Below are 25983 nucleotides of genomic sequence, written 5' to 3' on the forward strand. Positions count from 1 at the left end.
TCCAGAAGAATGGGGGCTGGCAAACTTCCAAGGACCTCGGCTCCACAGCCTGGACCTGGGGACACACAGAATGGCAGGAGACCAGAGACACTTGGGCACGGCCATGTTGGGTGTCACCCACAAGACATGATGGGGTCATGGTGACCTATGCCTGATGTCCCTGCCTTCAGGAGGCTGCTGAGGCAGGAGGATTACAGAGAATTCCAGACCAGCCTGGGGTATGGATGGAGACTCGACCAGTGTGCGGTCACCCAGATGTGTCGGGTCCTTCCAGGCCCTGGGGAGGACAGGATGAAGGCTGGGTGGGCCCTTCCATTGCATGCAGGCTCACATGGCACCCATTGGCCCCCTAACCCCTTCGTTCAGTCAGTCCCGGGCCGTCATTCCCACCCCGTGGCTCCGGGTCCAGCCACTGTATCTTTCTGTCTCAGTCACAAGGCAGGCACAGTGGTGGTACCCGGAACTCAGCGCTGGGGAGGCAGAAAAGGGAGGGTCCCTGGGGGTCATTGACTAGATAACCCAGCTCAGTGAGACCCCCCACCTCAGAAAGAACTGGTTAGTGCACCTGCTGCTCCCAAGGCCACCTGTGTCTCCAGCTCCAGGGGACCTGACACCCCTTCTGGCCTCCTGGGTACCAAGCATGCCTGTGGTACACAAACGGACAACATACATACACACAAAAATAAAATTAAAGGTGATGCACACCTTTAATCCCAGCACTCAGGAAGCAGAGGCCCCAACCATAGGAAGACCCCAGAAGACACCTGGCATAGACCCCCTGCCTCCGTACATGGCTGCACACACACAAAGAATGGGGTGTGCACAAAACCCCACCTTGGCTCCCCCGAGCCTGACCTCAATGACTGTGGTCACATGTATTCACAATGACAGGGTCACACTGAAAAGGCCACCAGAGCAAGGCAGTCATGTGAGTCACCATCCCGAGCCGAGGCCCACGTTAGCCACGACACTTTTGGATTTCCTGGCAGGGCCTCGCTGGGGCTGGCGGCGGGCGGGGGGGGGGGGGGGGGGGGGACAGAAGAAGCAGTCTCTTTTTTTGGCCCCATAAGAACCAGTCTCAATGTCGGGGTCAAGCCAGGGAACACAAACTTAGGCCGATATTTTTAGGGATAGAAAGGTGTGACCGGGTAGAATGGGGAGGAGGGGGAAGAGAAGGGAGGGAGGAGGGGAGGCAGACACAGGGGCATAGGATGGAAGTTGGCTGCTGTTCCTCTGCCCTCCGGCTCCTGACTAATTTAGGCAAAAGGCTACCTTACCGAAGCTATTTGCAGCCTGCGAAACAGGTGCTCCCCCCACACCCCCAGCTTGGGGTACTTCCTCCCCTGGGGCAGCCTCCAGGCTGCCCAAACCTATAAAGGCTTAGGGCTTTGTCAATGAGGCCGGAACTCCCCCAAGCAGCATTCTGCAGGTCAGGACCAGGTCACGACTAGTCCCCAGCATGAAGGTCATCGTGGGCATTGGAGGGTGAGCCCTGGGGGCCTGGCGTGTGACCTGTACTGGGAGGGGAAAGGCCCTGAGGCCCTGGGAAGGCGGCTGCTGCTGCTGCCCACGGTCTGAGCGCTTGGGGACGGTTGGCTTGAGGGGTGTGGGGGGCTTTGTGATCATAGAGGGCACAGGGGCTGTACCTCAGTAGATTGTTTTTAAAAGTCCTGGGAAGAGATGGGGAGACCTGCTGGAAACCTGGGGACCAGCCCTGTGAGGATGGGGGCAGATGCCTGGACAGGGCAAGATGAACACCCCGGGTTTGTTTTATTTTATTCTGAGGCAAGACGGTAGATCTAGGGCCTCAGGCTTACAAAGCAAGCCCTCAGCACTGGCTACCGCCCAGCCCTCTTTTTACTTTTAATATTGAGATGGAGTTCCACATAGTCACACAGGCTGGTCTTGAACTCACTTTGTGGCTCAGACTAGCCCAGAACTGAAGATCCTCCTGTCTTAGCCCTCAGCTGGGTGTGCCTCCATGCCTGGTTAAGATAGACCTTCTTGTAAGGGACCCCACGACCCCACCACATGGGGGCCATCAGAACCATGACTGCAAACAACCATGTCTCCAGAATGGTTGAGGGTGACCTGAGTCCCCACCTCAGTCACCCTAAGAGCCAGGATGCCATGACCTACTGCCCTGCTGTCCCTAAGGCAGGGCTCTGCCCTGACCACGTCCCCAGCCCCTCACTGGGAGATTCTAGGTGGGGCTCCACCCTGACCACGCCCCAGCCCCTCACTGGGAGATTCTAGGTGGGGCTCCACCCTGACCACGCCCCCAGCCCCTCACTGGGGGATTCTAGGTGGGGCTCCACCCTGACCACAGGAGCTTGATTCCCCCCCCCATGTTCTCACACACAGACACACGCACACTGACAACACAGACGCGCGCACACACTCGCACAACGCAGACACACGTGCACGCACACATGCGCGCGCACACACACACACACACACACACACACACACACGCACACCACCCTACTAGGCAGGAGCAGCACAGTGGGAGAGCCTGCTCAGGTCACTGGGCCCTGGCGTCACCCCCTCGACCTCACGCATGCACCCTTGCAGCATGACCAACGGCGGGAAGAGCACCTTGACCAACCGCCTCCACAAAGCGCTACCCAACTGCTGCGTGATCCACCAGGATGACTTCTTCAAGGTGGCTGCCCTGCGCTGGGGTGGTGGGCTGGAGAGGACACAAGGCAGGGCGTTCCCATTGACCTGCACATCCCCAAAAGGATCAATCCCTTGTGCCGGGGAACCCTGCTAGGCTAACGGGGGTGGCTTCACTGTGGCATGCTGGGTTTTCTTGTTTGTTTTTAGCTCGTGACCCTTTAAGCCTTTGCTTTCCCTTCTGTGCAATGGGCTCAGAAGGAAGGAGTGACAGGCGATAGGCAGGGAGAGTCTCCAACACAACCTCCACCCCCTCAGGACCCCAAGCTTCCCCAGGCTCATGGCGGGGCAGCCCCAGAGGCCCCCAGAGGGGTGACGAAGGCTGGGTAGGTGCAGATCTAAGCCCGGACTTGGGGTCCTGTCTTTCAGCCCCAGGACCAAATAGCGGTTGGGGAGGACGGCTTCAAACAGTGGGACGGTAAGTGCCCTATTCGTCCCCCCTCCCCCGCCCCGTCTGTGGCCCCCACTGCGCCCTGTGGTACTGCCCTGTGCCCTGTCTGTCATCCCCTGCCTCTTCTGTCCCCCGCCCCGTCCCATCTGTGCCCCTCTGCTTTATCTGTCGCCCCTGCCCCGCCTGTCCCCCCCTCTGCTCCATCTGTCCCCCACTGTCCCGTCTGTCGTCCCCCCCGCCCCGTCTGTCCCCCCTCTGCCCCGTCTGTCCCCCCTCGCCCCCTCTGTCCCTGTTCCGCATCCCCGTCTGAACTCCGTCATCTTCCCACTAGTGCTCGAGTCCCTGGATATGGAGGCCATGCTCAGCACAGTGCGCGCCTGGGTGAAGGACCCATGCAAGTTCGCGCGCGCTCACGGCGTCAGCCTCCAGCCCAGCGCCTCGGACACCCACATTCTCCTCCTGGACGGCTTCCTACTGTACAGCTACAAGTAAGCCTGGTGTCGCCAAGAACCCCAGAGAACCTTCGAGGGCTCGGGTCCCCAGGCTGAGCTGCCGTGCTGTGTGACCTTGGGCCCTGAGCACCTCTCTGTTTGGACCGCGGAAGTAGAGCGGGTTTGAACGCTGGGAGACTTGCGGGTGCTGCAGGGGTGTCAGTTGACCTGTGACCTCCCCGACCAGGCCCCTGGTGGACATGTACAGCCATCGCTACTTTCTGACTGTCCCGTATGAGGAATGCAAGCGGAGGAGGAGGTGGGTTGCAGGGACAGGGGATGTCCGTGGGGCACAGTCCCGGGAGCCCACCCCACCCTTTCCCACGCATCTCAGGCTCAGCTCAGTGGTGGGAAGGTGTGGAAGTCGGGGTCCCCCACCCAAGGTCTGTGGAGCACCGCCCTGCACTAACAGTCCCGCTGCCTCTTTCTCTCACTCCAGTAACCGTAGTTACATGGTCCCTGATCCCCCTGGCCTCTTTGATGGTCACGTGTGGCCCATGTACCAGAAGTATAAACGGGAGATGGAGCAGGACGGAGTGGAAGTGGGTAAGCCTGGGAGTCGCCCGAGTCTCACCCCCAGTCTCCCTGGGGTCCGAAGAGTGCACGGCCCCACCCCACCTGCGGCCCAGCCCTGACACAGGTCTTTTCCGGTTCCAGTCTATTTAGACGGCACGAAGTCCCGTGAGGAACTCTTCAGGCAGGTTCTGGAGGACGTTCAAAACAGGCTGCTGAACCGGTCCTAGCAACTGCGGACATCATCTGGTGTGAGGCGCAGACCGGGCTGGGCGCCGTGGTGTTCCCCTGGGGGGACCTGTACACAGGAGGGGTGTCCCCCCCACACTGAGCCACGGCAGCAACTCACCATTAAACTGAACTGTGTTTTTTAACCTCTGGTGCCTTGTGGTCTCCATGAATAGATGAACCCACCCTCCCTCCAGCGCTATTCGCTGGCCCGAGGTTGACGCCAAGAGCACTGGACACTGTCAGCCTCAACCTTGCTAACGTGCCTCATTTTCCCCAACGGAGACATTTTCTATGAACTTGAAGAGGGAAATTATTGCCCCTAATCTAGACAGGCACAGAGAGGTCACACAGCAAGGTTAGGTATGTTCAGCCAAGACTGAAGGTTGAGAGTCTAGAGTTCTTGAGGGAGTCCTGAGACCTTCAGTCTCCCATCCGAGCCTCCCTCCACCCTGTTCTAGCACCAAAGCCAATTCTCACTTTGTAAGATTATCCAGAATCTCCCACGGTAGCCCCAAAGCACACACCGACTGGTCTGGGACCTATCAATCAGACACCTCCTGAGCCATGGTGGCAGCCTGAGGGTGACGTTTTATTATTTGTGTGCACTTCATGAAAGGGAAAACCGAGGCTCAGAGCATCCTGCTGACGCTGGGATGTGAATGTGTGGGGGAGGAGGCTGCAGAGTCCATTAATTGGCCTGAGTGCGACACCTCATGGTCATCTGTGGTATCCCAATTACATATAGGAAATAATGTGACAGTGGATGGATGGGTGGGTGGATGGGTGGATGGGTGGATGGGTAGATGGGTGGGTGGATGGATGGATGGGTGGGTGGGTGGGTGGATGGATGGGTGGGTGGGTGGGTGGATGGATGGGTGGGTGGATGGATGGATGGATGGATGGATGGGTGTGTGGGTACTCTATTAAACAGCAACTCTGAGGTCTCTGACTACATGAAGCTCTGTCTGATAATAAAATAATATAAATGCAATAAAATAAATTGTGAATTCAAATTTCTTTTCCTGTGAATTCCAATTTATTTTTCCTTTTTGTGGGGGGGTTGAAAGGGGGTTTCTCTGTGTAAACCTGGCTATCCTGGAACTCCCTCTGTAGATGAGGCTAGCCTCTAACAGAGATCCACCTGCCTCTGCCTCCTAAATGCTGGGATTAAAGGTGTGTGCCAACACTGCCTGGCTTTTGAATTCCATTTTCTTTTCTTTTTCTTTTTTTTTTTTTTTTTTTTTTTTTTTTTTGTTTTTGGAGACAGGGTTTCTCTGTGGCTTTGGAGCCTGTCCTGGAACTAGCTCTTGTAGACCAGGCTGGTCTCGAACTCACAGAGATCCGCCTGCCTCTGCCTCCCAAGTGCTGGGATTAAAGGCGTGCGCCACCACCACCCGACTGAATTCCATTTTCTAACACTTAAATTTTACAGACTTCAAACCTAAGGGTGTTTTACTTTGTTGTGCTTTGGAATGAGGCACCTGTTGCTCGGTTGGTCTTAAACCCCCATCCTGCCCCTGCATACCTTCCCCTTACCCTGGTTCACCCTGCCCAGTGTCTGTGAGACACTTACACCTGCCTGGAATACTGAAGACATCTATCATCTCCCCCTCTGCGGAGGTCACATGACCGACAAGGGGCAGGATGCACTGTAGGGTCACAGCTTCAGGGACAGGAGGACAGTGAAGTCCCCATGACCTGCAGGACTGGAGCAGCTTATGGCACTTGCCAACCCCTGGCCTTTGTCCCAGGCACGCTCTGTGATCAGGCTCATCTGGTCACTGTCCCCAAAATAATTCAGCCTGAGACAGGGACAAGGCAGAGGTGGCTTCAGGGCAGCCTCACAAACAGCCTGGACATGATTCATGGAATAAAGAATGAACTAGAGAGTTGGAGCAGTGGCTCATGGTTAGCACACCGGCCACCCTGCAGAGGACCCAGGTTCAGTCTCCAGCACCCACACAGTGGCTCACAACCATCTACAGCTCCAGCTCCAGGGGACCAGATGCCCCCTTCTGGTCTCTGTGGGGACTGCACACACGTGGTGCACAGACAAAAATGCAGGCAAAACATCCATACCCATGAGAAAAACCAAACATAAACACACACCCACACATAGCACATGTATACACATGCAAACACAAATGTAGCAAGAATGTTTTTAAATGCTGAGAGCAGCTTGCTCAGTCTCCCCAGAACATTCCTCATTTATAGGGACCACCCACCTTGTCCTCAGCACACTGGGGGGTGGGGGGGCTGTGTTTTAAGGTTGGTTTATTGCATGTCCCATATCTGCAGAGCTCAGAGACAGAGAGCTGCTTGCTTGGGATCACACAACAGTCAGAATTTGAACCCAGGTCTGTGGTCTTCCCCTGCCGGGCAAGCAGGACCTCAATGTGCACTTCTGCTCTGCTTGGAAAAGCTCCTCACAGCCTTCCCAGAGCGACAGAGGGTGCCAGAGACACCCACCTACATCAGCCTTGTCCTAGCAGAGTTAGCCAGCCCAGGGCCGTCAGTGGTATCCTACCACCCACTCAGACACAAGCTCCCTGCAAACACCCTAGACGTCATCAGCTTAACTGAGGGATGGGACAGTCCGGAACAGACACAGGTCACCCCAATATTGTAGCTCAGAGGAACAGAGAGTGTTGCTTTTCCGTAGTCAAGGATGCTCCGGCTCAGGGGAGGCGGAGACCCTTGTCCAAGGTCTGTTACAGAAAGGTGGCTCAGGATGGGCACTTTGGCACAAGTCTATCATCCTAGCACTCGCTCAGAGGCTGAGGCAGGAGCCTTGGCTACACAGTGAGTTGGAGGCTAGCCTGGGCTACATAAACCCTTATCTCAAAAAAGAAAAAAAAATCTCAGGTTGGTGGCTGTGTTCTCCTGAGGGTCCCAGGTGATGTCTGGAAACACATGTCATACTAGGGGAGCTCCAGGCACAGAGCGGGTGGGGTCAGGGACATTGCTCAGCACACTCCAGAGTCCAGGATATCCCACACAGAGCACCCAACCAGACATTCTCACACAATGAGCCCAAGGCTCCTCAGTCTCCAGTAAGAGTCACTGCTGACACAGACGCTCACCAGCCCCGGAGTCAGGAGTCAGCTAAGTCATCCCCGGGTACCAAGGAGCTTGGCATATATAAGGTCCCCTGCCTGGAGTCCCCATCTCCACCTGCCATCTGGTCTACCGGGAGCCACTGTGTCCATCTTTACTCGAGTCCTGGGGATTTGAACCCAGGCCTTCACACATCTTAGGTAAATACTTTATCCACTGGGCTGACTTCCCAGCTCAGAGAGCCCAAGTGCCTTGCCCAACCACCCAGTCCTAGGACTGTCACCCCACCCAACCCCACACACCCCGAGTCCGAATAACCATCACAGGGGCTGAGGTGACAGTTTGGTCAGGACCTGGAGGTGGGTGTCAGCGCAGCCACCTGTCTCTGACATCCGTTCGCACTCAGCAGAGATCTCAGTCAGCATTATACCCCTGAGCCCCACCTGGGCCAAAGGGCACCGCACTCCAGACATAAGGTCCCCAAGGGCCAGAGAAGGGGGGCAGCCCCAGAGCTGAGTGGAGAACCAGCCAAGGACAGAGGGGAGGGGCCGACAGAAAAGACAGAAGCTACCAACTGCAGATGTCCCCATGCTGGCTCCCCAAATCCACTGGGCCAACTCTAGAGACTGCAAGCAATCTCAGACATGAAGGTCGCATCTCGCTTCCCCAGCCAGCAGGTCTGAAGCAAGGTGGACAGAGGTGGAATTTGGGGACACATATACTTGTGGACAGCCACAAAATGCCTTTAGCCAGGAGGCAGAAGCAGGCGGATCTCTGTGAGTTTGAGGCCAGCCTGGTCTACTGAGTGAGTTCCAGGACAGCCAGGGCTACACAGAGAGACCCTGTCTCAGAAAAAAACAAACCAAAATCAAGGTGACTTTAGACTACAGAAGGTCAGGGGCTTTGGACCCAGGGAGAGCTGGGGTTGGGGACAGAGGGGGTCCCCTCTTTGGTCCCTCAGCTGTTCACCACCCACACCAAGACACGCATGCATTGTTGGGGTCACTTGGGTGGGACGGGAGTGCCCCTGGCTCTCCACCCTGTTGCATGTCACCTTTCCCTTCCGTCCATTGTCCCAGAAGCCGCTGGGGCCGTCAGGGTCTGTGTTTCACTCATCCTTCACTTTAACACAATTCTTTCTTTTACTTTTTGGGGTCACCATGGCCGCATGAAGCCTCGGTGAGGGCCAAGGACCCCGGGGAGGTGGTTGGGTACTTACTTTTAAGATCTCAGGGGTTGAAGGAGCCGCCGGAGGCTTGCAGGCTTGGCTTTATAGCCTCGCTATGGGCTCGCCGCCAGGTTATTAATAGCGAGGCAGTGTCTTGCCCAAGTATGGTCAAGAACTGAGAACCATGAACTTGGCCAGGCCACATCTGCTCTGAGCACCTGATCCGGGCTGTGACGGGTGGGGGTGGGGGTGGCACATACCAGTGTCCTCTGACCTACATGAGGCTAAAGCTGTGGTGGGGGGGGGCAAACCACAAATAGAACTATCTGTGGTGACATTAGCCTGTCATCCAGGCGCTTCGGATATGGGGTACACAGTTCGAGGACAGCCTGGGCTATGTAGAGTTCCAAGGGTACAGTGAGACCCTGTCTCAAAGACATAAAAACCAGTCAGTTAACTTGAGACTCAATCCTTGGGACCGCTGCTACCGAGGCCCCCACAAACTTGAGGTGTCTGGTTACCATCTTGGGAAGCACGGGGACTCACTGGAGGCTGCACGGGTTTGTCGGGAGTGGGCTGGGCTAGATGGGAATCGGAGGCAGTAGCCAGGGCGCCTCCCTCGGACCAGACAGGGACCTGTAGCAGGCACATGTCGTCAGCGGTACCCGGACCACAAGCCCACCCTAAGGAGATGAAGCCTGGATACCGGAACAGGAGCTGCATACCAATGGCTGGCACACCCCCTTCTCCCAATTCCAAGCTGAGCCTCTTTATTCTAGAATATTCCATGTCTGCCCGAAGCTCAGCACAGTCTTCTCTGAACTTAGCTAATTTTAAAGGAGAGACTGATCTCCTCAAATAAGGCTCGGTCCTGCGTCCTGAGGGTGAGCACATCTTCATATTTGGGGTAAAACCAGGGCTTATCAGGAAAGCCTGTGAAGATGCCTATGGCGACAGCTTTAATCTTTACTTTTTTAAAGATTTATTTATGTATTATGTATACAGTGTTCTGTCTGCACATCTGAGGAGGGCACCAGATCTCATTATAGATGGTTGTGAGCCACCGTGTGGTTGCTGGGAATTGAACTCAGGACCTTTGGAAGAGCAGCCAGTGCTCTTAACCTCTAAGCCATCTCTCCAGCCCAGCTTTAATCTTTATTAACTTTTGATTTTGCGAGACAGTTTCTCTCTGTGGAGCCCTGCAGTCCTGAAATGCAGTATGTAGACGAGGCTAGCCTCGAACTCACAAAGACTAAGCTCCCTTTGCCTCCCCAGGTCTGTGTCATCACACCTGGCTTTTTAAACATTTAGACAACGTTATTTATAAGTTTGTGTCTGTGCACAAGTGCGCACCCTGTGCCCGTAGAGCACATCGGATCCATGAATCTGCAACTACAGGAGGTTGCGCGTGGCTGTGGGGTATGGAGCTCAGACCCGGATCCTCTAACCCGGCAGCCAGCACCCTAAGTAGACTAGGGCGGCCACTGCCGCTAATCTCCACCACTGTGAGACCGCATCTGTAAGGCTTTGCCGGAACAGCAGGGGCTCACGGTCAAACCAGGCCGCGAGTGGGGTCTGAGGGCGCTGGAGGTGCACAGCCTGTTCTGCCCACGCCTGCGGTTCAGCACAGAGCTAGACTAGAGGTGGGACTGGAAGGGCCGTGTGCCTTCACTACACAGACGGTAACCCAGGTCTCCAGGGACACCAGGCAGGACACTGGGTCAGCTCACAGCTCAGGGACTTAACTGCTCCAGGGCAGGATGACAGGAGCATAACGTTTGATCTCTCCCGTGGTGAGGCCTTTTGTGTCTCTTACTTGCTGTGTGACACTCCAGGGGACCTGCTGTTTTTAGTTCAACTTCACTTGTCTGTCAACTGTGGGTGATGCCACCCACGGCGCGTCGCGTGGCACAGAGCATGATCTCCAGGGTGGGGACCCTCCGTGGTAGTGGGGGGGGTGGAGACCACACACCGTGTGGGCTGCTCGCTCCTACCCTCCCCGCGGAGCGTGGAATACAACACGGCAGTACGTGGAAAGTAACTTTATTCCGGGGTTGCGCGGGGGTCCGGGGTCCGGGGTGCGGTGCGGGGTCCGCGGCCATAGCTTAGCGCACGCCGCACTCGGCCTGCAGTCGCTCCTGCTCCAGCGCGCGCACCAGGTCGCGCACAAACTGCACCTCGGCAGCCACCTGCGCTGCCAGCGCGTCGTAGCGGTTCTCCAGGCGACCTAGGCGGCGCTTCAGGCCCCCGGCACCCAGCAGCGCCGCCCGCGCCTCCTCCTGCGCGCGCGTGCGCAAGGCCTCGGTGCGTCCTAGCTCTGTGCGCAGGCGCCGCAGGTCGCGACCTAGCCCCGCACTCCCGTCCCGGCAGCGCGCCTCCCGCTGCTCGGCGGCCGCGCGCAGTGCGCACACGCGCTCCCGGCACTGACGCCGACCCCGCTGCAGCTCGCGCAGCCCCTGCTCCGCCGCCGCCACGTCCTCCAGCACGCGCGAGAAGCGCTCGAAGCTGGCGTAGCTCGTGTTGCGCGGCATGCTCGAGTGCGACTTGAGGCTGTATTCGCGCAGGCGCGCCGCGCGCAGCCGCCGCCGCTCCGGCTTCCGGGCGCCGTCCTCGCGCCTTCGCACCTGCGGGGAGCGGAGTTTAAGGCAAGGGGACCACGGCCGCCCGCCAGCCCGCCCGTTCCCGGGGTCTCGAGGCCCCACCTTGATCCAGGAGTGCTCGAGGCTCTGCGCGATTGTCATCCTCCTCCTGCAGGATGGGGCGGGTTAGTGTTTGTGGGAACCCACCTTCAGCCTGGCATGTGACCCGTCAGAGCGACACGGGTCATCGCTGACAGTACCCCGTATCGCGGGACGCCACCCCGATTCCCAGTCATCTACCCTTGCCCCACCCCATCCACCTAGGAACATGGAGGAGCCAGACAGGCTGCAACCCTGTTGTCCCCAAACCAGGCTGGCTGTACTCTGCTAGGAGCCGTGGACACTGATGCCCTGGAGTCCGCAGGGTGTAGTAGAGGCTGGTGAACAGGGCAGGGTAACAAGGGAGTAAACCTGCCTCCTAGTACCCTGGAGGGGAGGCGAGATGATGAATTCAAGGCCAGCCTGGACTACAGCAGACCCTGCCTCAAAATTGCAGCAAAAGTCCCCAAACCAAAACCCAGGTGTGGCCAGCCTCTGAGAGCCGCCGCGGTGGTCCGCCTACTTGGGGTCCTTGACCAGCAGCCTGCGGATGAAGTCCTTGGCCAGCTCGCTGGTGCTGCTGAAGTACTCCTCATCGAAGTCGTAGTTCACCGCCGAGATGTTGGTCAGGGTCTCCTGCTTGGTCTCCCCCAGGAACGGGGACGCCCCACTCAGACTGCAAGTGGACAGGGCGGAGGGAGAGTCAGCTGATGGGAGCTGACACCCCACCCTCTCCACTCGCTATCTGGGAATGGGGACCTCAACTGAGAGACTGTGTTTGTGGGCGGGGGTTCACCGTTGATAAAGGACTAGGCCACAGTGAACAAAGCCAGCCCTGCTCAGGTGGACCCTATAAAATACCAGCAGGATGCGCAAGCCACAGGAGCAAGCCCATAAGCTCCATGGTTCCTGTGCGACTGACTGGTCACTGTGAGAGCAAACCCCTTCCTCTCCAAGGTGCGTTTGTCACAGCAGTAGAAACCAAACTGGAATATCTCCTGACCCCAACAATTCAGCACACTGGTGCTATGGAGAAGCAAGAGAAGCATCTCCAAGGAAAGGACAGGACAGACCTTAGAACAGGGTAATCAACACTCAGTGAGGGGGCTGTAGGTGTAGTCAGGACGGGCCCCGCCCAGAATCCCGGTGAGGGGGCTGGGGCGGGGCCAGGGGTACAGCCACAGTCAGAGTGAGCCGCTCCTTCCCTGGCTATCTCCCAGGGTCCTTACAACAGGTCCCAGCCCAGACCCTGTCCCCTAGCAGGTGCAGCCTGAGGCTCATCCCAGCACTCACAGGATGTAGGTGATGACGCCGATGCTCCTGTAGGGGGCAGAAAAGATGGGTCAACATGACCATAGCCGCACCCTACGCCTAGGACACAGCCCCCAAATCTCAAGGCCCAAGGGTTCTAGAGTGTGGTCAGTGTCAATCACAGGGTCGCCTGAGCACTTGGGCCAATGCCAGGATGGCAGGTCCACAGAACCTCTGAATCGATGTGACCTAGCATCCACCTGACCGGCTCTGGCTGCTATCCTGTCAGCTGGGAGACCCTCAGGGACAACTTGTGAGGGTGCAGACCCCACACACCAAGGTTAGCCCAGGAGGCTCATCTCTTCCGTGCGGCCGTCCAGTGCCCACACCCTCACTAGGCTTGTCTCGGGCCTGTACTGGGTACAGCTAGGGGAGGAGGGCAGAGCAGGACCTCACCCCCACCACTCACCACATGTCAGCCTCCAAGCCCAGCGGTTCATAGTTGACAATCTCGGGGGCTGTGGAAGACAGGGTCGCAGAGGCAGTCAGGCTGTGATGTGCAGGGGCCCGCCCCACCCAGCGGTGTCCGCGCCTGCCCCTCACCCACGAACTCGGGAGTGCCGAAGATGTTCTTGAACTCGCTGCCGGCCTCGATCCTGTGCGCGATGCCAAAGTCGATGAGTTTGATGCGCGGGCTGGCCGCGTGCTTGTCCAGCAGCATGATGTTCTCGGGCTGCAGGAGGGCAAGGGGTGATGTGACCCCTGGGGACACCCCCCAGGCCCACCTCCCAGCGCCCCGTGCTACCTTCAGGTCAAAGTGTGCAATGCGCTTGGAGTGCAGGTAGTGGACTCCGTCCAGGATCTGCTTGAGGAACTGCGTGGCCTCGTCCTCCGTCAGCGACTCCTTCTCGGCCAGGAAGTCGAAGAGCTCGCCGCCGGACACCAGCTCCAGGATGAGCACCACGTCCGTCTTGTTCTCGAACACATCGTGCAGCGTGATGATGTTGGGGTGGCGGATCTCGCGCAGGATGCTCACCTCGCGCTCGATCTCCTCCCGGCTCACACCGCGCCGGCTGGACGGCAGGCGCCGCTTCTTGATGAACTTGGCCGCGTATTCAATGCCCGTGCCCTTCTGCTGGCACTTGCGCACGATGGCAAACTGGCCGCTGCGGGGGAGGGGACAGCTGAGCGCCGCAGACCGAGCCACAGTGCACTGTCCTCGGGGCTCCCACAGCAGCAGGTCCACCCAAAGAGCCAGGACATGGGGCTGGGGGAGGGAGATGGCTCAGGGGAGACAGTGAGGCCAGGGATCCGAGAAAAGTCAGGTGGGGTTAATCCCAGTGCTGAGGGAGAGAGGAGGGTCCCTGGCCAGGGAATCCAGCCGCCTCAGTGAGCTCCGGGTTCGTTCAGTGAGCCACTCTGTCTCAAAAAAACCAGGTGACATAAAAGTGGGATTCCTCAGACAGAGATGGAGACCACGGCTTTAACCCCAGCACTCAGGAGGCTTGTGAATTCCATGATTTACAGTAGTGAAATTTGTAGCAACCCAGGAAGATGCTGAACGTCAACCTCTGGTCTCCATACACATTCTAAATACTCTGTGTATCAATCAAGCCAGGTGTGGAGGCACCCATCACCCAGCACTCAAGATGCTGGGGGGCGGGGTCTCAACTTAAAGCCCAGCCCCTCACTCCTAGACGGAAGCCCCTAAGACAGGAAGCCCACACCTCATCGGTTTCAGGAAGTCCCTGAAGTCAACCAAATGCACTAATCCCCCCCCCATTATGTAAGTATAAGGACTCTGACTCAGACCAGCTGGGCTGCCTGGGGGCAGCTCGCCCTGGGAGAGCCCTGCCCACTCGGGGAAGGGGGGTTGCCCACTGGCTGTATAGTGCATTCCAAACTCCCAGTGCTGACAGGAACACAGCTGTCGGTTTCTGCTGTTGGTAACCCTGTACTGGCTGGATTTTGACCACACAACCCTAGACCTAACGTGGAGGAGGGGCCTTGCTGTGGGATTCTATCTATGCAAAGATGCATTACATCTGGTTATGTTGTAGAATGTTGCTGCAACTAGACAAAGATTGTTACAGACGCATTTGCTTTGCCTGCCTAAGGCACCTGATTGGTCTAATATAGAGCTGACTGGCCAATAGCAAGGAAGTAGAGGGACAGATGGGGCTGGCGGGCAGAGAGTAAGGAGGAGGGATCCAGCCTCTATAGAATGAAGAGAAAGGAGAGATAACGGGAAAGAGGGAGACACCTGGGGCAGGTCGGCTAACTGCCAGCCAGACAGGGAGGAGGACATCCAGAATGAAAGGTAAAAAACCCGGAGGCAAAACACAGATGAAGAGAAATGGGTTAAATTATAAGAGCAAGCAGGAAACGTGCCTAAGCTTAGGCCAAGCATTCATAACTAATATTTAGTCTTTGCATCATGATTTGGGAGCTGGTTGGAGGCCCAAGAGAAAGCCTGGTCCAGGGCCTCCCAAGAAAAGGCATGTCTGTGGGGCATTTTCTCGACGATGACTGATGTGGAAGGGACCGACCTGCTGTACTTCCTTCCATCCCTGGGCTGGTGGTCCCAGGTTCGAGAAGGAAGCAGACTGAGCCAGCCATGTGAAGCACACCCTCCTCGGCCTCTGTATGAGCAGCTGCCTCCAGGGTCCTGGCCTGACTTCCCTCAGGATGGGGCTGCCCCGAGAGCTGAGCAGAAGTCTGTCCTCCCAAAGCTGCTTTTGGTGTTTCGTCACAGCAGAGACCACAACCAAGACAGCCCCGAAACCCACGTTCCTGCAAGTGACCCCAACAAAGCTCACTGGGTCCCCAATTTGGCTTTGGTGCTGTCCGTACTCGGGTCTGTCACTGGTTCCGGCTGCGCTGAGGGGCCATCTGTCACCCTCCCCAGCAAAGGCACCACAAAACAGTAAGAGCCCAACAGGGACCTACAACCAAAGATGAGCTTGGGAGGGCACAGCACGCTTGGGCAATGGCACACAACGGAGGCTGGGTGGGGGTGGGATGTGCCAGGGAACAAAGGCGACCTTTCCCTATGGGGTACAGGTCAGTGTGCCTCCCTGCTGGATCAGCGGACCCTACAGTGGTTGGGGACACAGTCATGGCTGAAGTCTGGGTGGGGACAGTGAACATCCGTGGATGTTGTTTTCCTGTTAAGTAGCATGGAGTGGTTCATCAGCCTGGTGAGTGGGGTCCGGTGAGCATGGGGGTGCCCTGCACAGAGAGACGCAGGAATGTCACGGTCTGTGCGGAATCACACAGGTTTCAGGCTGAGGTAGCAGAAGCGGCCGTCTGAGAGGATGGGATGATGATGCCATTGCTGTTCCTTACAGTTGGGGGGACCCTCAGAAGATCTGGATAGTGTGTATGTCGGGGGTGGAATAGCAAAAAAATTAAAGATTTTAAAAGTGACATTTGGCCAGGCAGTGGTGGCACCCATCTTTAATCCCAGCACTCAGAAACCAGAAGCAGGCAGATCTATGAGTTTGAGGCCAGCCTGGTCTAGAGCGAGTTCTAGGACAGGCTCCAAAGCTACACAGAGAAACCCTGTCTTGAAGAGCCAAAATAAATAAAGTGACATTTCATACCCAGTTCACCAGGCCATGAGATGTTGTTCACTCAAGAGCTGAGGAAAATGCCTATGTATCAGGGGTCTCAGGACCTGGACAGAGCCTCAGTGCCTTTGGTGGGTCCCTTGGTAGGGCAGGACCCCTGTGATGTCAGAGAGCCTTTATCTTAGACTAGCATGTGAACTACGGAACCTGGCATGCTGCTCAGTGGATTCACACTGGGCCAGGGTCCTCAGGAAAACCAGCAGACGGAGACAAAATGCAGCACCTCTGAGCCTTTGCAGGGCCAGGGGCCTGCCCAGTACTTCAGCATGGTAAGAAATGGGTATGGGGCGGGGAGGACGTTGGAGAGATGGCTCAGAAGTTAAGAGCATTGCCTGCTCTTCCAAAGGTCCTGAGTTCAATTCCCAGCAACTACATGGTGGCTCACAACCATCTGTAATGAGGTCTGGTCCCCTCTTCTGACAGCAGGCACACACACAAACAGAATTTTGTATACATAATAAATAATTTTTTTTTGATTTTTCGAGACAGGGTTTCTCCGTAGCTTTTTGGTTCCTGTCCTGGAACTAGCTCTTGTAGACCAGGCTGGCCTTGTACTCTCAGAGATCCGCCTGCCTCTGCCTCCCAAGTGCTGGGATTAAAGGCGTGCGCCACCTCCGCCCTGCGTAAATAAATATTTTTTAAAAAAAGAAATGGGTACAGGTAATTGCTAGAGAACCCCACCCCAGGGACAGGAAGGGGGTCTCAAGGCTGGGACTCCCCTAAATGTGTGGCCGGGGCGCTTGCAGGGTGACTATATGGTGGGTTGACTGGTCTACGGATGCTGATATTGGGGCTCTGGAGTGTTTTAGAAGTTTCAGTTCTGGGGGGCTCAGATACACAGCAGGGGTGAAAGGGAGCAAGCCTGCCCAGCTGGAGGCTGGGGCAGGGGTGGGCACACACCCCAGGAGGTGGCTGCAGGCGTGGCCTGAGCCCCAGAGCTGCTATGAAGGGCAACGTCCTCTCTGTCCTGCCATCACCTGATGCTGCTCCCACCTTGTGCTGTGGGACTCTGCTGTCCTTGGTGAACGGGTGGCTGTGACCTACACACGTAGACCCCCACGCATGTGTGAGTGCCATTAAAGAATGGCATTCAAGCCGGGAGGTGGTGGCCCACATCTTTAATCTCAGCTCTCAGGAGGCAGAAGTAGGCGGATCTCTGTGAGTTCGAGGCCAGCCTGGTCTATAGAGTGAGTTCTAGGACAGCCAGGGCTACACAGAGAAACCCTGTCTGGAAAACCAAAATAAAAATAAACAAATAAAAAGACTGCCAGGCGGTGGTGGCACATGCCTTTAATTCCAGCACTCGGGAAGCAGAGGCAGACGGATCTCTGTGAGTTCGAGACCAGCCTGGTCTACAGAGCGAGTTCCAGGACAGGCTCCAAAACCACAGAGAAACCCTGTCTCAAAAAAACCCAAACAAACTCAGTGATGGCCCCCTGGCCTCAGCCTCCTGAGAGCTGGGGAGGGGGGACTGCCACAACTCCTGCTTCTTTGATAACTGTCTTTGGAGATGGGAGATGCTGCCCTGCCTTGTTCTCACAGCTGGGACAGACTTCCTGCAGGCTTCCCCAGGACCTGCAAACAGGAGACAGGAGAAGGGTGAGTCTGAAGCTAGCCTGGGCTACACAAGACCCTGTCTCAAACAACATGGGGCCGGTGCGCTCTATTTCTAAACCTGCAGAGTGGGGGGAGAGGCGCTGTCCTGACCCCCGCATGCACACACAAATAAGCATAGTTTAATAAGCCAGGTGTGGTGGTGCACATGTCTTTAATCCCAGCACTCAGGAGGCAGAGGCAGGCGGATCTCTGGGAGTTCTCAGCCAGCCTGGTCTACAGAGGGAGTTCCAGGACAGCCAGGCCTGCACAGAGAGACCCTGTCTCAAAACGACAAAAGCATGGGCCTGCTCTGAGAGCCTGCATCCTGAGAACGACAAAAGCATGGGCCTGCTCTGAGAGCCTGTATCCTGAGAACGACAAAAGCATGGGCCTGCTCTGAGAGCCTGTATCCTGAGAACGACAAAAGCATGGGCCTGCTCTGAGAGCCTGTATCCTAGGAGAGGACGGGCAGCACATAGCCAGCAGGGGCAGGGAAAGAGCCCAGACCGTGCGTCCACACCCACTGCACACACCGTGTACGCACACCCACTGCACGGACCGTGTATCCATACCCATGGCACAGACCGTGTACCCACACCCACTGCACACACCGTGTACGCACACCCACTGCACGGACCGTGTACCCACACCCACTGCACGGACCGTGTACCCACACCCACTGCACGGACCGTGTACCCACACCCACTGCACGGACCGTGTATCCACATCCACGGCACAGACACCAACATGTTGTCCCCTGATGGAGTTGGGGCAAGGAGTCACAGGACTTGTGTCTTAACGGCTCACTCGCCAGGTCCCCAACACCATGGTGACTCCAGCAGCTCATTCCTGGGGCATGAGGAGTCACAGAGAAGCTCTGGGGACACTGAGGTACACCCCGGATGGTACACCACAGATGAGGCCTTCTCCAGCAGATGCGCCATGGCCCTGTGAGCTAAGTGTCGCCATCACCCCTGCTTCATGGCCAAGAACGGTGTTCAACCACGCCCACACAGGGCAACACGAGACTGGACCCTCCTCGCTGCAGGACACAGCCTGGCACCTGGGTGACCATCCCTCACTTGCTTCCAGTCGTGGGACTCAACAGCTGAAACCCCACGAGATCACCAAGAACTCTCAGCTGCAGCACAGAAGGACTGAGGCCACCTAGTCACTCTGCCTGGGAAAAGCGTCCACACGTCAAGGCTACTCGGGTGGATGCAGTTGGCAGGGCTGAGGCAAGGAAGGGAGGAGTCACGGCTGGGGCACTGGAGTCCCTCGGGCTGTTCTTACCTCCCGGCCTGCTCTACACTGGAGCTTCCGAGACCCTGAGTGTACAGTGGCACCGGGTAGCCGTCCTCAGCCACTGTGTGTGCCGGTCCTATGGACTGTATCCCGTCACCAGAAATACAAGGATGGGCGTTTCCTGGCATTGTTTCGGATCACAAAATACAAATCTTTCTCCCAGGCACGTAGCAATAGTCAAGTTCGGAGTTCAATCCCTGGATAGCACATGAAAAGCCAGGCATGGTGGCATGTGCCCAGAAAACTGGCGCAGGGAACTAGGGCTTCTTGCTCTGCCAGTGAGAGGGTGTTTACAAACAAGGTGCAGAGACTGCGGAGACTACAGTGGCCACCAGCACCTGCCGCTCTCACCAAATGTCTGTGCTTGAACCCCAGCACCCACAGCTCACAACTGGGCGACAACAGGCCTGGGGAAACAGCACCACCTTCTGGTCTTTGTGGGAACTACATACACACGGGGCACAGAAAATGAAAATAGATCAGAAAAACGGTGGGGAGTGGACAGGAGACCGAACTCAGCCTCCACCCTCACACATCACACCTGGGACCACGTGATGGGATGCCAACGCTTGCGAGCTGCCCTCTGCCCTCCACATTCACGCTGCACACACAATCAACATCTCTCAAAATCAAAAAACCAAAATTCAGAGATGCAGGCAGAGATGACTGTACAGGGCTGCCAGGACCTGGGGACACTTCACAGCCTGTGACATCGTGGGGTCCTGGAACGGTTCCCATATAGTGAAAGGGCTACACTTTCCCAGTCTCCTGGGGAGGAGGAGGGCTCGTGGAGGGTGAAGGCTCACAACAGCCTGAGCTAAGATCCGAGATGCGCTCCGTATTTATTTCCATGCGAATTCTGCCCACAGGGTCCAGAAGGGGGCATCGGATCCCCTAGGACTGGAGTCGCAGATGGTCGTGAGCCGCGGTGTGGGTGCTGGGGACCAAAACCCAGCCCTCTGCCACAGCAGCTGGTACAGCGCGCTGACCACTGAACCATCCCTCCGGTCGGTCACTCTGGGTCTCACTGAGCCTGAGATGGCTCCACACCCCCAGCACTGGGCTCACAGAGGTAATCCCCCAGAGTTCAGGGTCCCCACAGATTCAGGATTCTCCCCAGCAGTCAGGAAGGCTACATTATTTACATTCCATCCGGATAACATCATGAGGAGAGAGCCCTGAGCTTCCCAGGCCAGAATCTGCCAAATAAGGTAGGGGGCCTCTTAGAAAGATGGGCCCAGTGGGCAGGGTGTGGTGGTCAAGGCCCAGTGGGCAGAGCGGGAAGGGGAGGGGACTGGGTGTGGGAGCGGTGCCCACCAGTGCCTACTGGGAGAGGGGAATCTGGCTTTCTCAAGAACACCAAGAAAAGCTGAGGGGACTCAAGGCTAAAGACAGGGAGACCTGAGTCTACAGACAGCACGTGCCATGTGGGTAACACCTGTCACCAGCAGGTTCAATACCCAGGTCTGTGAACATGATCTGAGCTCAGTCCCGGGGGCCCACATGTACATCTGTAGTATACACACAAACACGCACACCATAGCAATTATGAGGCCAGTCTGGGGTACGTGAGACCCTGCCTCAAACAATCAACCAAGGCCAGGTGTGGGGCCCAATACCTTTAGTCCCGGTTTTCAGAGAAGGGGAGGGGTTCTCTGTGAGAAAAAGCTCCAGACCAGCCGAGACTCCACAGTGAAAAGTGTCTCAAGAGGAAAAACCGAGTGCAGAAGAATCCCACAGCCAAGAAGGCTCGGGCGCCACCCTGCCTCAGGGCAGCAGCTGGAAGAACACACACCACGTCCCCACAGCTCACTCACAGAGGGAACCAGAGGAAAGCGACTCAGGCCCATGGCCATCTGGGAATCTGAGTGTGACACACTCAGTGGTCACACAAAGGACAGGGAGAGAGAGAGCACACCAGCAACGTCACTCACCTGCCCAGCTCCTCTCCCATCTCATAGTGGTCCTCAACATCTTCCTGCCTAAATGTGGACATGGCGGCCTGCCTTCTGGAGGACTCCTGGGGCAGGGGGCTGGGAAGACACAGGGGAGAGAGCTCTTCATCCGGGAACTTGGGGAGGCCCATCACCCCCTGGCACAATGACACCCCCTCGTCACTGCTCCCAGGTTTACTGTGGCCATCTAAAGCTCCCACTCACTGGAGAGGGGAAGGCTGAAGGACTAGAATTCCAGGGCATCCTCAAATACTCGGGGAGCCGGAAGCCAGGATGGGCTACATGAGACCATCTGTGTGCGCGCGTGTGCAGGGGACTGGCGCGACGGCTCAGCTGGTGACAGTGGGCGCTGCTCTTATCGAGTACCTGCGCTCGGTTCCCAGTGCCTAACCAGTTGACTGACCACTACGCCAGGTGACTTAACGCCCTCTTCTGGTCACCTCAGGTACCTGCACTCTAGCGCACCACTAAGAAACAGGCATAGATAAAAGTAAAAAAAAAAAAAAAAAAAAAGACATTTCAAACAGTTGAAACGCAGAGCGCTGGAGTGCAAGTGTTCTCTACTCTCAATACTCTCTCACAGCCTCCGGCTCCTGGGGTCCCTCGCGAGCTTCCTAACCTGTCAATCATGCCCACCTGCACCCCGGAACTCAGGGGCGTCGCCGGAGCGCTAACGCATGCGCAGTCCTAGCGGCCCAGCCCCCGCGGCTGGAGCGTCCCGAGACCCCTCGCGTGTCCCCCTCCCTTGGCTACCGCCCTCGCCGCGTGTCCTCTGGATCCCCGACACGTTGCCCTGGCCCGTCCATACCATCCACAGTCCGCGAGTCCCCGCCCGGCGCCAGCGTAGCCCCAGCGACCTCCTCCTGCGGGAAGTCCCGGGGAAGCATGTACGCATGCGCCAACCGCGCCACGACACAGCGCTGCTACGAACGGAAATCAGCGCTAATTGGTCCGTGTCTCAGCCAGGAGAACCGAGTGCCGCTCATTGGCCAGCATCACCAACTACACGCGGAAGCCAGCACCCATTGGCGACGCAGAGCCCGGCTGGGCAGGAAGACGGCACTCATTGGCCGGCGGGCTTGTGCTGCCGTCATCCGCACGCTGAGCAATTGGTTGACTGAGTCTTCCGGCTCCGACCCGATTGGACAAACCCTACGTCGACGTGGAAACCAACTTCCTGAGGACACGCTTAAGCGTGCGTCCTCCAAATTATAGCCCAGGACGTGCTGGGCCCGTCCTAGAGTCAAAGCTGGAGCAACTAAGAGCTCAGTTGAATGAACAAAGTCCTTTCTGTCTCCAAGACTCAGGGCCGCTGTAGCGTACTCTGGAAGTCCCGCCCAGCACAGGATGGAGGCGTGCAGGGAGATCAACCACAGCTGAGTTTATTACTCCAAAGTGTCACAGTCATGGTCCCCAGGAGGCTGCCCACCTCCCATGAGCAACGCCCCCCCACTCCGCTCTGGGGAACTGCACTTGGGCCATAGATGGACCCCACAAACCTCTGAATGTGTTTATTTATAGACTTTTGACATCCGAGCATTTCTGAGAATGACAGCATGGTGTCCCGCCCACCCCATGGCCCGCCAGTCCAGCCTGCAGAGGGGACTTTGCTGCCTTGGAATTCCAAAATAAATAGAATCCACTTGTTAGCACGCGCAGTTATGGCAGATGGCCCCACAATCTCTGGAGCGGCACTATGGGACAGTCTCAAGGTGTCTTCTGATGGGCGGGCACCGTGCAGTGTCCGGCAGTGCCGAGCATCTACAGTTTGTCCAGGAAGTTGTCCAGCGCCGGGATGCCCTCCTTCAGGCCTTTGCGCTTGCGGGTCTCGGCGACTACTTGGCAGGGGCGGCTGCTGTTGTCAAAGGGGTCCCCAGGCAGGATCTGCCAGTGGTCGAACACACACTGGGGGAAGGCCTGGCCACCCGTGTTGGAGCGCAAATCGGCTGTGAAACCTGCACCAAGAGGCAAGACACTCAGCAAGGAGCCTAGCCCCAGGTCTGGGCCTCCCCATCTCCCTGCCCAGTGATTCTTTGGTCTTCTGTCAGATCTGCCTGCCTGTGACACCCATCCCACAAGATGTGACACAGGCATCTTGTTTTGGTTCCACTAATATGCAAACCAGCAAACTCAGGGAGAAGAGGCCTGGGACACCACAGGAGAGCCAGGGAAGGTACTCACCAAAGGACTCATTGACAGGCAAGTAGGCCTTGACCACAAACATGGGGGTGCCAGCCACCTGGGACTCCTCAAACACATGACCACGCTTCCTGTTCAGGACACCATAGATGCCACCCACAACTTGCTCAGGACACTGCGGGAAAGAGAGAAGCAGTGAGAATCAAGAGTGCACAGGAGGATGGGCAGATGCCACAGACAGGTAGGTTTACCTGGATCTCCACAAGGTAGATAGGCTCCATGAGGCGGGGCTGTGCAGTCAACACACTGGCATAGAGGCAGCGCCGGGCTGTGGGGATGATCTGGCCACCACCTCGGTGGATGGCATCAGCGTGCAGAGTCACATCATGAACATCGAATCGCACACCACGCATGTTCTCCTCACAGAGAGCACCCTAAGGAAAGAAAGCTGGCTAGTCACACCCCAATAATTCAGAAGCCAAGCTCCCCACAGGCAGTCTGCGCAGGCCCTCCGCTCACCTCCTTAGTGGCCCACTGGAACCCAGCCACCACGCTGTCCTTGATCTCATTCAGGTACTGCACACCCTTGGTGATGTCCGTCAGGATGTTGGGGCCGGTGCCGTCAGGCCCGAAGCACCAGATCTTACGGGCTTCGGCGACATCCCACTCGTACTTCTCAGCCAGGTAGCGTGCCCGAGCCTTGAGCTCCTGGCGAGCAGAGACTTCCCCCTTGTCGATGTCCTCAGCCAGGCCGTCAGGGAAGGGCCGGGCCTTCATGTACAGCCGGTTGTGCTTGTTGGGGGACTTGGACAGGCATAAAACATTCGACTCCTCGCTCACTGTCTCCCGGTATGAGACAACAGGGTCCGATTTCTGCAGAAGGGAGCACCCATTACTGCTGGAAACACCTGCAGGCAGCAGCACGGCTCTTGGCAGGACCCTGAGGAAGTACCCACCTTGATGGGGATGCAGGCATGGTCTTCTTCCAAGTCCTTGAGGCAGATCTCCAGGTGCAGTTCCCCTGCTCCGGCAATGATGTGCTCCCCAGACTCCTCAATGATGCACTATGGGAACAGAGTCAGCTGGCACCGCCCTCCTCTCCCAGGGCTCCCTCCTAGACCTCACCACAGCATACCAGCACCAGAGCCTGAGGCACACCTGCACCATGGGGTCGGACTTGGCGAGTCGCTTCAGCCCCTCCACCAGCTTGGGCAGGTCGGCAGGGTTCTTGGCCTCCACAGCCACTCTGACGACAGGGCTGACGCTGAACTTCATCACACGCATGTTGTGCGCCTGCTCGAAGGTGGTGATCGTCCCAGTCTTCACCAGGAACTGGTCCACACCGACCAGCCCCACAATGTTCCCACAGGGCACATCCTCAATGGGCTCCACATAGCGCCCCATCATCAGGATGGTTCTATGGATGGGCTTCAAGTACAGGTCCTCCTTCTTCCCGGGTGTGTAGTTGGGGCCCATGATGCGGACCTTGAGTCCTGTTGACACCACCCCAGAGAACACTCTACCAAAGGCATAGAAGCGGCCTTTGTCGGAAGTTGGCACCATCTTGGAGATGTACATCATGAGAGGGCCCTTGGGGTCGCAGCTTTTAATGCCCATGGCAGCCTCGTCATCAGGCGGCCCCTCATAGAGCAGCTCACAGCGGTACTTCTGCGCGGTGACAGGGGACGGCAGGTGGATGGTGATCATCTGCAGCAGCGCGTCCCCTGCAGGCAGCCAGCGCCGCATCACAGCTTTAAGCAGCGGCTTGCCCTCCTTGTCCTTGTCCTCACTGTCCAGCTTGATGTCCAGCTTCTCGATCAGCTTGGCCGTCTCCTCCTTTCTGAAGTTCATGATGGCATCGAACACCTTGAAGATTGGGTCCAGGATGAGCTGGCAAAAGGTGCGAGGCAGCTTCTTCCCATCAGGGCTGTTTGCCGACTTGCTGAATTTGCCATTGGCTGGATCAAAATACCTGTCTCCCCACAGTTTCTTCATCATATCCTCCACTTTCTTGGCCCATTCGGCTGGCCCCAGTTGGCCCTCACCCTTGGCTGCAAATTTGGCTACATACATCTCTGCGAACTGCTTCAAAGTGAAGGCCCAGCCATGCAGGCCAGAGCCGAAACCCACGGTGCCCAGCACGGGGTCAATCATGATATTGCCCATGGGCCCACTCTCGCCCTCGCCGTAGGTGGAGATGATGACATTGACATTCTCCACGATGCGCTGGAAGGTCTGGTACAGCTCCTCAGGCTCCAACTGCAGCTCAAGCAGAGCACGGTCCATCTTGTTCATCATCAGCACAGGCTTGATGCGCTCGGCAATGGCCTGCCGCAGCACCGTCTCCGTCTGCACGCAGACACCAGACACGCAGTCCACCACCACCAGAGCTCCATCGGTGACACGCAGGGCAGCTGTCACCTCCGAGGAGAAGTCGACGTGGCCTGGGGAGTCGATGAGGTTGATGAGGAAGCCGGAGCCGTCCTTGCTCTGCTTGATGAAGTTCAGGTCGTTCTCAGACAGTTCATAGAAGAGGGAGATGGCGGTGGATTTGATGGTGATACAACGCTCCTGCTCGTCCTTGCGGGTGTCGGTGAAGCGGGTCTCCCCAGCTCGCGCAGAGGCAATGATGCCGGCCTTGCACACCAGGGAGTCCGTCAGCGTGGACTTGCTGTGGTCCACGTGGGCGATGACAGACATGTTCCGGATGTTGGCTTTCTTGTCCATGATGGCACGGATCTGGTCTACCGTGAAGTTCACCATGGTTGCGGATGGCGCTGGATTCTCACGGGCAGAACAGAAGAACGAGCTGCACCGGCGATGGCGGCGGCTGCGGCGGAAGAGACCCTCCAGTTTCTTTATGTAGACATTTGGTGCTATGAACTTTCCTCTTAACA

At 57.1% G+C, this 25983-nt stretch overlaps 3 protein-coding genes across 7 annotated transcripts in view; 1 reads left to right on the forward strand and 2 right to left on the reverse strand.

The window, feature by feature from the left end:
* Nucleotides 1–1048: 1048 nt before the first annotated feature.
* On the forward strand, nucleotides 1049–5544 carry Nmrk2 (nicotinamide riboside kinase 2). Of its 3 annotated transcripts, XM_050123526.1 has the most exons (7): nucleotides 1049–1485; nucleotides 2575–2665; nucleotides 3049–3097; nucleotides 3402–3558; nucleotides 3749–3820; nucleotides 4001–4107; nucleotides 4219–5544. In XM_050123526.1, exons 1-7 carry the CDS (start codon nucleotides 1460–1462, stop codon nucleotides 4302–4304), a joined length of 588 nt encoding a protein of 195 aa, XP_049979483.1. In that variant the 5' UTR covers nucleotides 1049–1459; the 3' UTR covers nucleotides 4305–5544. The 3 variants fall into 3 exon arrangements, with proteins under 3 accessions (XP_049979483.1, XP_049979482.1, XP_049979481.1); XM_050123525.1 differs by having other exon boundaries at nucleotides 4001–5544; XM_050123524.1 differs by having other exon boundaries at nucleotides 3749–5544.
* A 5013-nt stretch (nucleotides 5545–10557) lies between these two features.
* On the reverse strand, nucleotides 10558–21890 carry Dapk3 (death associated protein kinase 3). The gene is made up of 9 exons (XM_050123522.1): nucleotides 21756–21890; nucleotides 20927–21025; nucleotides 13265–13625; nucleotides 13063–13192; nucleotides 12929–12977; nucleotides 12502–12528; nucleotides 11732–11884; nucleotides 11233–11278; nucleotides 10558–11154 (listed from the first exon to the last, which is right to left on the reverse strand). The coding sequence occupies exons 2-9, from the start codon at nucleotides 20986–20988 to the stop codon at nucleotides 10636–10638; spliced, it is 1347 nt and encodes a 448-aa protein (XP_049979479.1). The 5' UTR covers nucleotides 20989–21025; nucleotides 21756–21890; the 3' UTR covers nucleotides 10558–10635.
* A 417-nt stretch (nucleotides 21891–22307) lies between these two features.
* Eef2 (eukaryotic translation elongation factor 2) overlaps nucleotides 22308–25983 on the reverse strand; it is a 9754-nt gene continuing 6078 nt past the window's right edge. The window contains exons 6-11 of one of the 3 annotated variants that reach the window (XM_050123516.1): nucleotides 24245–25058; nucleotides 24043–24150; nucleotides 23606–23959; nucleotides 23338–23520; nucleotides 23129–23261; nucleotides 22308–22902 (exon numbers count right to left, since the gene is read on the reverse strand). In XM_050123516.1, the coding sequence (XP_049979473.1) occupies nucleotides 22709–22902; nucleotides 23129–23261; nucleotides 23338–23520; nucleotides 23606–23959; nucleotides 24043–24150; nucleotides 24245–25058 (1786 nt within the window). In that variant the 3' untranslated portion in view covers nucleotides 22308–22708. Of the gene's footprint in view, nucleotides 22903–23128; nucleotides 23262–23337; nucleotides 23521–23605; nucleotides 23960–24042; nucleotides 24151–24244; nucleotides 25889–25983 lie in introns of those variants that run through there. The other 2 variants (XM_050123515.1, XM_050123513.1) reach the window with 2 other exon arrangements.

This window comes from Alexandromys fortis, unplaced genomic scaffold (genome assembly GCF_014885135.2).
Source record: "Alexandromys fortis isolate MF-2015 unplaced genomic scaffold, M_Fortis_MF-2015_v1.1 scaffold_221, whole genome shotgun sequence".
NCBI lineage: Eukaryota > Metazoa > Chordata > Mammalia > Rodentia > Cricetidae > Alexandromys > Alexandromys fortis.